Below are 13,141 nucleotides of genomic sequence, written 5' to 3' on the forward strand. Positions count from 1 at the left end.
GTTATACTGAATAATGATCAACGGGGTCACAAGAGCATCAAGGATGGAAAGAGGCAGCTACAGCATCCACTGTAGTTAACTCCAGAAGAGAGCAGAGGGTAAGAACAGAGCAATAGACTATTATGTTGTGTAATCGATCCTAGGGGCAGCAGATTGAAAGAAATGAGGAAAGGTCTGTCATATTGGTCACTATATTTCAGAACAGGATAAAGTCCTGTAACGTGAAAGGGAAAGGTCAGTGATGCTGCAATTTGTCCACTAGAGGGCAACACATTCAAAGCAGGAGAAATGGACAGCTATTTTCTGAAATGCCTAGTAGGTGGCAGCAGATATAGTCTTAATACAGTGGTCCCCAACCTTTTTCGTCTGGCAGGTGCCGGACGAAGGACTGTGGTGGCAGTCGAGCATCCGCTGAAATTTGGCAGCATTTCGGCAGCAACGCCTCTGGGTGATGATGCTTGTTGGCGGCAGGCAGCGTCACCCAGAGGCGTCAGTGCCGAAAGGCTGCTGAATTTCGGTGGCCTTTCGGCGGGTGCTCGACCGCCGGCCAGGACATGGGCGCATTTAGATGTCCTGTGGCACCTTATAGACTAACAGATGTATTGGAGCATAAGCTTTTGTGGGCGAATACCCACTTTATCAGACACATGGGAAGTGGGTATTCGCACACGAAAGCTTTTGCTCCAATACATCTGTTTGTCTATAAGGTGCCACAGGACTCTTTGTTGCTTTTTACAGATCCAGAGAAACACAGCTACCCCTCTGAGTCTTATTATTATTCTATGAGCAGTAGGTTTTAACAGGCAATCACCTAGTGTTTCATCATTATGTGAAGTATTTTTCCCTGTGCGATATTTTCCCCTTTTTTTAAGTGTAAGCAAAGTCTGCATGAACTCTCCCTTGATTTCTAGTGATGAACTGGGGTAGAAGACTTCATGAACTGACCTAGTTTGCATAGACACAGCTATTCTGCCTAGGCACAATGGAAATGCTTTGCCCAAATAATGACTTTTGGTGGTGTTGGATCACAAGTCACTTTGTTATTGGAGCAGGGGTAATAAAGGGTTGTGAATTCTTACTGTGGGGCTCAAGGGTAGCAGAACTATACTTTGCATACCCTGATGGAGGGACTCACCCTCAGCTTAACTGAATTCGCTAAGCAGGAGACATGGGTGCCAAAGCCCAGTGGAATTGAGATAGGGTTGGGACAGGTAGTTTGTGGTGTGGGCTTTGCTGAAGGGTACCAAACCCTTCTTTTCTCCACTGCTTAATAACTGACTTTATAAAGACTCAATTGAGAGTCTTGTTGCAAACCAACAGAATTGAAATCACTAATAACCAGCTCTAAGCATTAGACCTGTTTTGCGGCAGTGTCTCTGATGCCAGAGACTGTCCAGCCTGCACTAGTAGTGGGGCTTCCCCACTAACAGCTGAAATTGCAGAGAGTTGTGTTAAATTGTGGGCCCTTAAACCACTCCAGAGGGTAGAGGGAGCAGCTGGTAGAGTAGCAGATGTCAGGGCAAGAACCTGAGCAGTGGAATGAGCAAGGTGCTTTCTTCCCCTCCAGCCCTGCTGGGTGGGAGGTGAACTCATACAGATGCACTTCTGAACTCTGGGTCTTTACTGACCAAGGACAATAACAGTGAGTGGGGTGTGGTGAAGGGAGGGGCACCCTAAAGGAACTTTTGGCTGCTGGACTTAAGAACCAGAGGTACAAGGACACTGCCCAATGTATTCTGCGGTGGGTTTTTTTGCTCATGGTTTTATGTTATGAATCCTGCTTGCACTGTTTTCCCAAGTTAATTCCAGGTTACTTTCCTCCTTTTTATTAAAACTGTCTTTTCTACAGTCAGACACTGTGCTTGTGAGAGGGGAACTGTTGCCTCTAGAGCTGCCCAAGGGGTCCCAGATTACTGGGTTGGGGCTCGAGATGGTTTTATGTTGCATTGTTGGAAAGGAGCTCCTAGATATTGAACTTGGCCCCTGTTGCTGACGACTCCAACTGGAAGAAGGGTTCCATAAGGAATCAATAAGTCACTTTGGGCAATGTTCACAATAAAGATTTGGAGACACAAAATTAGTCAGCTGAATGATAGGTTGAAGTGGGATCCTTTTTAAAAAGTTCACACACTATCACCTTAAAAACAAACCAACCAACCCAAAAATTGGTTGAGATTAATGTTTTCCCAATCTATTTTGCTACCAAACTAATAATAAATAAATCAAGTGGTTTGTTGCTGAAAAGCTGAAACAATAATTTTATTTGGGTTCATATGATAAAACTTGGGTTAAAAAAATGAGAACGTCATGCTTGTATACCAACTTCTCGAAAGCAGATATATGGAGATTTGTGTGATGCAGAAACGGAATGGATCTATAGACTATATCAAAATAATTTAAGGAAATGTGGGGGGGGGACTGCCCTCTAGTGGATGGAGCTAGATCCTATAAAAAGTGCCCTCTTCGACTACTATCTAATTCAAGTATTCCAGAACTCAGATACTGGTCTGTGCTTTGAGCAGAATGACCCCAGATTTACCTGTTCTCTTTTCATAGGAACATAGGAATTGCCAGACTGGATCAGACACTAGGTCCATCTAGTCTAATATCCTGCCTGACAGAGGCCATACCCAGATGTTTAAGAGGAAGGTGGAAGAATCCCATAGGAGGTAGAGGTGGGATAATCTGCTCCCCATATAGCTCTCACCTTGGTCTCTGTTGCATAGAGCTTGGATCAAGCCCTGAAACATGATGTTTAATATCCCTTTCAGAATGTTGGTTGTCATTAATTATGATAACTTTGGACATTACTTATATCCATGTAAATATCCAATCCCTGATCTCTCTCCTGCCATCCATCTCCACCCTCTGACAAACAGAGGCCAGGGACACCATTCCTTACCCATCCCGGCTAGTCCATTAATTACCCATTAATGGACTTAACCTCCATGAATTTATCCAGTTCTCTTTTAAACCCTGTGATAGACCTAGCCTTCACAACCTCCTCAGGCAAGGAGTTCCATACGTTGACTGTGCACTGTGTGAAGAACTTCCTTTTATTTGTTTTAAACCTGCTGCCCATTAATTTCATTTGGTGGCCTCTAGTTCTTATATTATGGGAACAACTAAATAACTTTTCCTTATTTATTTTCTCCACATCACTCATGATTTTATATACCTCTATCATATCCCCCCTTAGTCTCCTCTTTTCCAACCTGAAATGTCCTAGCCTATTTAATCTCTCCTCATACAGGACCCATTCCAAACTCCGAATCATGTTAGTTGCCCTTCTCTGAACCTTTTCTAGTGCCAGTATATCTTTTTTGAGATGAGGAGACCACATCTGTATGCAATATTCAAGATGTGAGCGTACCATGGATTTATATAAGGGCAATAAGATATTCTCCATCTTATTCTCTATGCCCTTTTTAATGATCCTTAACATCCTGTTTGCTTTTTTGACCACCGCTGTACACTGCATAGACATCTTCAAGGAACTATCCACGATGACTCCAAGATCTTTTTCCTGATTCGTTGTAGCTAAATTAGCCCCCATCATGTTGTAGGTATATTTAGGGTTATTTTTTTCCAATGTGCATTACTTTACATCTATCCACATTACATTTTATTTGCCATTTTGTTGCCTTATCACTTAGTTTTGTGAGAAATTTTGAAGTTCTTCACAGTCTGCTTTGGTCTTAACTATCCTGAGTAGTTTAGTATCATCTGCCAACTTTGCCACTTCACTGTTTACCGCTTTCTCCAGATCATTTATAAAGAAGTTGAATAGGATTGGTCCTAGGAATGATCCTTGGGGAACACCACTAGTTACCCCTCTCCATTCTGAGAATTTACCATTTATACCTATCCTTTGTTCCCTGCCTTTTAACCAGTTCTCAATCCATGGAAGGACCTTCCCTCTTATCCCATGACTATGTAATTTATCCCTTTCGTGAGGGATCTTGTCAAAGGTTTTCTGGAAATCAAAGAACACTACATCCACTGGATCCCCCTTGTCCACATGTTTGTTGACCCCTTCAAAGAACTCTAATAGATTAGTACAACATGATTTCCCATTAGAAAAACATGTTCACTTTTGCCCAACGAATTATGTTCTTGTATGTCTCTGAAAATTTTATTCTTTACTATTTTTTCAACTAATTTACTCGGTACTGACATTAGACTTACTGGTCTGTAATTGCCGGTATCAACTCTAGAGCTCTTTTTAAATATTGGCGTTACATTAGCTAACTTCCAGTCATTGGGTACAGAAACCGATTTAAAGGACAGGTTACAAACCATAGTTAATAGTTCTGCAGCTTCTCATTTGACTTCTTTCAGAACTTTTGGGTGAATGCCATCTGGTCCCTGTGACTTATTACTGTTAAGTTTATCAATTAATTCCAAAACCTCCTCTAGTGACACCTCAATCTGTGACAATTCCTCAGAGTTGCTGCTTACAAAAGCCGGCTCAGAGTTGAGAATCTCCCTAACATCCTCAGCCATGAAGATTGAAGCAAAGAATTCATTGAGTTTCTCCGCAATGACTTTATCATCTTTAAGTGCTCCTTTTGTATCTCGATCGTCCAGGGGCCCCACTGGTTGTTTAGCAGGCTTCCTGCTTCTGATGTACTTAAAAAACATTTTGTTATTACCTTTTGAATTTTTGGCTCAAATGGTGATGCTTTGAAGTTTAATAATAACCATGACATGCCCACAGGTTAGTTACCTTAGAACAAACCCTATGCAGTGACTCGGTATTTAGTGCTGCTTTTCAGTTAGAATGTGAGTTTGAATACACTGTCTCTCTCCATCTCTCTTGAATCAGTAAGACCAGGGATTGGGGAGACTAGTTAGGCAGCCTCCAAATGTCCAGGTTCTATTCTGTAACCAGGAAAGGGCTCAAAAAGAACTGAATATGAAAAAGAACACATTTATGGAAAACCCTTTCCAAACTGTCATCTCTACAATCTCTCTGGCACTTTTGCACTTACAGTTTTGAGAACTCCTCAGTGCCGCTTGGGATGAACATTAGCCAAATCTAAGAAGTTTATTTTAAAACAGGGTTGCCCCAAAAAGTGGGCACCGTGCATCACCCCAGTAGCTTCAGGACAGAGAAGACTGGACATTTCCTTTCCCATTTCAAACTATTTATTTTCTGTTCCTTTGGGAGAGGCAGGAGCCTCTCAGAAATGAGAATCCAATGCACAGAATGGTCAGGCAACCCTTAGGGCAAATATTAGGAAAGATAATGGATCTATAGGGAAGTTATTGCAATAGTTATTAGGACACAGAGCAGAGGGATGTTGCATCAAAAATATGTAAACACGTGATGCAACAGCATTAGAAAGAAGCACAGCAACACTCGTCAGAGAGGTCATACATAGAAGTACCCTGCCTTGCCCAGCTCCCATTCACTGGTAATGACCCAGTTTTCACCCTTAGTGTCCTAGACTGAAAGTATTGTGGGGGGAAAGGTCCTTGCACACTAGTCCTCCTCCTGGCTTATGGTCTGACATCCCTAAAAGAGGGGAGACATTGCTTGTTGTCTGTGGCCACCTGTTTTTCCAGGATTGGTGTATATAGTGCAAACAAATGAGTTACACTAAGAGGCCACATCACTGGATTCTCCTCCAATGGGAAACTGTGACGGTCTAGGTGGTTTCCCCAGGTACAACCTGGAACTGTGAGACCTGCTCTGCCCCCTGAACACACTAACCTGGGGTGTCTGTCACAATGCGCTGCTAGTGACAAGCAGCAAACCCCTCCGGGTGCTGTTATCACTCAGTCCAGCAGCAGGTGGAGCCCCATACCCAACTAGATTGCATGAATGCTCCCACAGACACTCATGAATCTCACAGAGATCCCGGATCCCACCAGCTCCCAGCCTTGTACCTCAGGGATATACCGTCTTGGACAGAATAATGCCAATTTATTAAGTGATTCATCACTTACTTCAAAGGAAAGTAGACATGCACAGCCTTTGCCAACTGAGCAGGTTTACCAAACACTTCAGACAAACTCACGGGTGAGGATAAACATAAAAGTAAGTTTACTGGGCACAAAAGATAGATTTTAAGTGGTTATAGATTCATAGATTCTAGGACTGGAAGGAACCTCGAGAGGTCATCGAGTCCAGTCCCCTGCCCTCATGGCAGGTCCAAATACCGTCTACACCATCCGTGATAGACATTTATCTAACCTACTCTTAAATATCTCCAGAGATGGAGATTCCACAACCTCTCTAGGCAATTTATTCCAGTGTTTAACCACCCTGACAGTTAGGAACTTTTTCCTAATGTCTAACCTAAACCTCTATTGCTGCTTCTTGTTCTAGCCTTAGAGGCTAAGATGAACACGTTTTCTCCCTCCTCCTTATGACACCCTTTTAGATACCTGAAAACTGCTTTCATGTTCCCTCTCAGTCTTCTCTTTTTCAAACTAAACAAACCCAGTTCTTTCAGCCTTCCTTCTTGGTCATGTTCTCTAGAACTTTAATCATTCTTGTTGCTCTTCTCTGGACCCTCTCCAATTTCTCCACATCTTTCTTGAAATGCGGTGCCCAGAACTGGACACCATACTCCAGTTGAGGCCTAACCAGCGCAGAGTAGAGCAGAAGAATGACTTCTCGTGTCTTGCTCACAACACACCTGTTAATGCATCTCAGAATCACGTTTGCTTTTTTTGCAACAGCATCACATTATTGACTCATATTTAGTTTGTGGTCCACTATAACCCCTAGATCCCTTTCTGCCGTACTCCTTCCTAGACAGTCTCTTCCCATTCTGTATGTGTGAAACTGATTGTTCCTTCCTTAGTGGAGCACTTTGCACTCATCTTTATTAAACTTCATCCTGTTTACCTCAGACCATTTCTCCAATTTGTCCAGATCATTTTGAATTTTGACACTGTCCTCCAAAGCAGTTTCAATCCCTCCCATTTTGGTATCATCTGCAAACTTAATAAGCATATTTTCTATGCCAACATCTAAGTTGTTGATGAAGATAGTGAACAGAGCCGGTCCCAAAACAGACCCCTGCGGAACCCCACTTGTTATACCTTTCCAACAGGATTGGAAACCATTTATAACTACTCTCTGAGTGCAGTTATCCATCCAGTTATGCAGCCACATTATAGTAGCCCCATCTAAGCTGTATTTGCCTAGTTTATTGATAAGAATATCATGTGAGACCGTATCAAATGCCTTACTAAAGTCTAGCTATACCACATCCACCACTTCTCCCTTATCCACAAGACTTGTTATCCTATCAAAGAAAGCTACCAGATTGGTTTGACATGATTTGTTCTTTACAAATCCATGCTGGCTATTCCCTATCACCTTTCCACCTTCCAAGTGTTTGCAGGTGATTTCCTTAACCACTTGCTCCATTATCTTCCCAGGCACAGAAGTTAAACTAACTGTTCTGTAGTTTCCTGGGTTGTTTTTATTTCCCTTTTTATAGATGGGCATTATATTTGTCCTTTTCCAGTCTTCTGGAATCTCTCTTTTCTCCCATGATTTTCCAAAGATAATAACTAGAGGCTGAGATACCTCCTCTATTTTCTCCTTGAGTATTCTAGGATACATTTCATCAGGGCCTGGTGACTTGCAGGCATCTAACTTTTCTAAGTGATTTTTAATTGTTCTTTTTTTATTTTATCTTCGAAACTTACCCCCTTTCCATTAGCATTCACTATGTTAGGCATTCCTTCAGACTTCTCTGTGAATACCGAAACAAAGAAGTCATTAAGCATCTCTGCCATTTCCAAGTTTCCTGTTACTGTTTCTCCCTCCTCACTGAACAGTGGGCCCACCCTGTCCTTGGTCTTCCTCTCGCTTCTAATGTATTGATTAAAAAGTCTTCTTGTTTCCCTGTGGGCTTTGCTCACCTGTCCCCGCAAACCTAGTTTAAAGTCCTCCTCACTAGGTTAGCCAGTCTGTGTCCAAATAGGGTCTTTCCCCTCCTCGAAAGGTGAATGCCATCTCTGCGTAGCAGTCCTTCCTGGAATATCATCCAGTGAGCGAGGAACCCAAAGCCTCCCTGGCGACACCATCTTCGCAGCTAGTCATTCACCTCCACGATGCACCTGTCTCTGCTTAAGCCCGTACCTTTGACATGAAGGATCAAAGAGAACACAACCTGTGCTCCAAACTCCTTCACCCGTACTCCCAGAGCCCTGTAGTCACTCTTGATCCACTCAGTGTCACACCTCGCAATATCGTTTGTGCCCACATGGATGAGCAGCATAGGGTAGCAAGATGCTGAGTTCCACTACTGCTCAGAAGAAGGATGAGAGTATTGTCAAATAAACATTTGTAATTAAGAATAACAAAAGTTCCTTGGGAGAAATATGTCCATGGGGAAGGGGGAGAGTCTTTCATCCAAATCTTTCATTTGCAAACGATGGATTAAATGTACTTTACATTTTGTTTCCTATGTGTTTGTTAAATTGCATGGCTTCAGCACCCAGTCTGGCAGGCCTGACCTTCTTAGCCATTGTTACTCATGTAGTTTTCTTCAATGGAACTGACATGACTAAAGATGACTGAGTAGAGTCAGTCTCTGCACAGTCATGCCCTCCAAGGATGCTGCATTAGATTTCAGCCATGCAGAGTAATGATCTCATACAGCAGAAAGGCTGGGTGGAGGAGGTGGTTGCAACAGGACAACTGTTTGCACTGTCTGCACACAAAAAAAACACTAATTCCCCAGGCTCAGCCTCTCCAGAGGATGAATCAAGGGAGAGTCAGCTTTCCATGGAGAAGGATACAATATCAGCAGACATCTACACTTTGTAAATAGAGCAGGAAGAGTATGTTCTAAAACAAAGTGCGGCAGCTGCTCGTCCATTCAAGGAGATGCAGTTCTCTCTACTGAGAAAATCCAGCTTCTGCAGAAAGAGAAAAGAAAAAAACCTCAGCTGAGGATCCTGAGTCCTAGCGGCCAAACACTGAAAAATAAGAACTCATCGCTTCAAGCTTGGGCTGTGCTGCGGTTACAGGTGAGCACCATCTTCCTGACTGCATTTCTATACCAACAGCAAACAGGGGAATCAATGTGCTTTGTGAATATTAGAGGGACAAGATGGGTGAGGTAATATCTTTTATTGGATAAACTTCTGTTGGTGAACAAGAGAAGCTTTTGAGCTACACAGAGCTCTTCTTCAGGTGAATGTTTCCAGTTTTAGCCACTCCTTCCCACAACAGTGCCAGTCAGTGTTTATAGCACCATTTCACAGAGATGGAGCTTGAGATCCATGTCCTGTGACAGGTTCGCAGTTGGGGGTCTGCCCCACTGATAGAAATGGAGATACCTTGATTTACACCAGTTGAGGATCTGGCTTAGTGTGTTCTCAAATGAGATGCCAAGTGGTGACAGAGTCTTACTAGCCTGGATCACACATGCCAGATTGTTTCTAGACTCTGAGTTCAGGGACAGCATCTTTTTTCTCCAACCCTCCAGTGCAGTTCTTTTTCTTATCTTATTATCACACAATCATTATGGAGTGCAGAGGTTCACTCCCCAGTTAGGGTTGCACATCAGCCTGGTTTTGACCCTTCCTAAGATCCACCCTCCAAAGAGCTGTATTTTATTACTGCTACATATTCCACATCAGGAAACAGTAAAGGTGCTGCCAGTCCCTGACCACGTCACCATCACCACCACAGAAACTAAGGAAGAATTTACTCCACTTCATAATTTATAACATAAACCGATCTCTTGTGAGGGGATAATAATTGTTCCTTTTCCTACAGGACACTGAAATGCTGAATATACCAGGATATATGTTGTGACGTTATTGACACGAAGTGTGACTGTATAGACCATTGTTGTAACCAAAATTCTGTAGTCGCACCAAATCTTGTACAAAGGAGATTAAGTGGGTGTCTATGAGGAGGTTATGATTTGCTGGTTATGCTTATGCTACCTGTTTGCATGTATCATGTTTATATTTAAAGTTATAAGTATTGGCTCTGTACTCTCTGTATTTCAAACTTGCTTCTGGGTGACACTCCACACAATTTGCATCAGCCTGGCCTGCTTGATGACCCATTAAGGACCATCAGCTATACAACTGACCCATTCAGAGAAGGCAGATACACCTTGTGACTCAGAAAGGCATACAAGGAGATTCCTATGGACAGAACTCTAAGATTTTTCCAGGCCATGTGCTGGATAGCTTGTATCTGAGACAAAGGAAGCACAAGCCACATATCAAAAGGTTTATAAAAGGCAGGCTCATCATCTCCATTTTGTCTTCATTCCTGCTTCTTACCTCTGGAAGAACTTTGCTACAAACTGAAGCTCTGAATGGAAGACTGAATGACCCATCCAAGCTGTGGATGTACTCCAGAGACTTAATTTGAATATGCAGTTTATTCCATCACTGCTAAAAGCTTGAATCAAGAACTTTGCCATTACTGTATGTCACTGATCCCATTTAACCAATTTTAGCTCTTATCTATATTTCTTTCTTTTTATGAATAAACAGATAGATTTTAGATTTTAAAGGATTGGCAACAGTGTGATTTGTGGGTAAGATCTGATGTGTATATTGACCTGGGTCTGGGGCTTGGTACTTTTGGACCGGGAGAACCTTTCTTGTTTTACTGGGATATTGGTTTTCATAACCAGTCATCCCCATAAGAAGTGATGCTGTTAGGGAAACTGGAGTGTCTAAAGGAATTCCTTTTTTGACTTATGGATCGCCAGTGAGGTAAAACCAAAGTCCTCTCTATTTAGCTGGTTTGACATCCCTTAATAGTAAAGGAACTCCAGCTTTGGGCTGTAACTGCCCTGCTCAAAGCAATCTCATCCTGAATTGATACTCTCAGTAGTGTCCTGCCAGAGGCTGCATCATTCCATATACTTAGATTAATTTCCATTAAATCTAACAAGGGATCAGTGTATATGGACACTAGACTGCAATGAAAAATCTGACTCCAAGATTTGAATTGATGTACTTATTGGTTTTGACTCCTAAGACCTGGCATGATTCTGGCTATTGACAGAAGTGAAATAAAGAACTTAAGCATCATTCTTAAGCTCTGATATGTCACAGGATGGGATATGATAGATAGCCAAGTTCTGATATGACAGATCAGACCAATTCTCTATCAGAGATATGGGCTGTTATATTAGTCATTGCTCTCATATAGCAGAGGGAGGTCTACATGGGTACCAGTGATCTGTCCAAGGAATATTCTGAATATTTATGGTATTAATTCACAAGATTTAATTAACATTTCATGCTATGTTCTTCCAATTCAATTGCCTAGCTCTTTAATTTTTTTTGTTCCTAGACTCAACCCATGGAAGGCACAGATTGGAGAAACCAAACGACCGTCACAGAATTAATCCTCCTGGGATTCGGGGAGCTCCCTGACCTGAAAATTCTTCTCTTTCTAATGTTCCTAGTGATCTACATGGCAACCGTGGCTGGGAACACTCTCATTGTGGTGCTTGTTGTGACTGAACAGCACCTTCACACCCCCATGTACCTGTTCCTGGTTAACTTGTCCTACTTGGAGATCTGCTACACCTCGACCTTCCTCCCCAGGTTACTGGCCAGTCTGCTGACTGGGGACAGAACCATCTCAGTCAGTGGCTGCATCACACAACTGTATTTCTCAGGCTCTCTGGCAGCTACGGAATGCTATCTCCTAGCAGCAATGTCCTATGATCGGTATTTAGCGATATGTAAACCTCTGCACTATGCAACTCTTATGAATAACCGGTTTTGCCTCCAGTTGGTTGCTGGATCATGGTTAAATGGTTTCTTGGCTATTACAATCTTTGTCTTATTCCTATCACAGTTAATATTCTGTGGCCCAAATGAAATTGACCATTTCTATTGTGATCCCATCCCACTGATAGAACTCTCCTGCAGTGACACACACCTAAGCATATTGGTGGATTTCATACTAGCCTGTGTATTCACCTTGCCTCCATTCCTACTAACCCTGACGTCCTATGTGTTTATCCTTGACAGTATCCTGATAATCCCTTCCATTACCGGGAGACAAAAGGTCTTTTCCACCTTCTCCTCTCACCTCACTGTGGTGACAATTTTCTATGGAACCATAATCATTGTCTACATGCTTCCAAAACGTGATACACTCAGAGATCTGAAGAAAGTGCTCTCTCTTTGCTTCACGGTCCTAACTCCCCTGGTAAACCCCCTCATTTACAGCCTGAGAAACAGAGAGGTCAAGGAAGCCTTAAGCAAAGCAGTCAGTAAATGTGGCTTTCACAAAAACATGCAGAGACTATGAGACAATAATTTAGCCTGAGGTTTGAAAGCTGCCTGGGTGATTGAAGCAATGAGCCTGTGATGCACTGTACCTCAAAGTAGCACCCCTATATTCATCTTTTGTATTTGGTTGTGATATTTAATAAAAAGCATGCCTTGTAAGGTAACATATGTAAGTCATGATCTGCTGAAACTCAACCTTCTGTTAAAATATGTATATCATTGTATATGGCAGTATGAGATTTTGTTATATGGTTGTTATTAAAATATGTTGGGAGTCTGGGAGTCCCGCACTGTTAGTTCTCTAGTGACAACAAAGGAGCTGACCCACACCCAGGTGGGCGTTAAACGACCATCAGCAGCCCACCAGGGGAATTGACCAGCAGGGGAATTGTAAATAAGACATTCACAAATCTGTAAGACAGTTGTGCAAGCACCACACAATGGGAATTGCTGAACTCTATTACTTAGCAAGGCCCACCAGGACATGTCTGGGCCAGTATTTTTCCAGAGTATAAAATAAGGGACAGTGGCATCATGAGACCACCTCTGTCCTCCCCAACCTCTTCTGGAGGCAACAAGAATACTGGGAAGAGAAAGACTTTGAACTGGGGAGGTTGATCCCAGGCTGAGAGGGGAACTCAGCCTGTGTATTAAAAACTGTAACTTGGCTGCAGCATCCAGTGGGGTGAGAAAAGCTGTTTGAATCAAATCTTACTGAGTCTGATAAAGTTTAGGATTTATAAGGTGTTTTTAATTTTTTTTATTTATTTTAATATTTAATCTTAACCAGTGAGTTTGTCTAAAATGCTTGGGGAATCTGCTCAAATTACAAGGGCTGATGTATGTCCACTCTCCTTTGAAGAAGTGGCGAACTAATTAATGA

At 42.4% G+C, this 13,141-nt stretch overlaps 1 protein-coding gene across 1 annotated transcript; it reads left to right on the forward strand.

The window, feature by feature from the left end:
• Positions 1-11,410: 11,410 nt before the first annotated feature.
• Positions 11,411-12,277, forward strand: LOC123346889 (olfactory receptor 6N1-like). The gene has a single exon (XM_044984334.1). The coding sequence runs from the start codon at positions 11,411-11,413 to the stop codon at positions 12,275-12,277; it is 867 nt and encodes a 288-aa protein (XP_044840269.1).
• Positions 12,278-13,141: the final 864 nt, after the last annotated feature.

This window comes from Mauremys mutica, chromosome 12, assembly GCF_020497125.1.
Source record: "Mauremys mutica isolate MM-2020 ecotype Southern chromosome 12, ASM2049712v1, whole genome shotgun sequence".
NCBI classification, from domain to species: Eukaryota; Metazoa; Chordata; order Testudines; family Geoemydidae; genus Mauremys; species Mauremys mutica.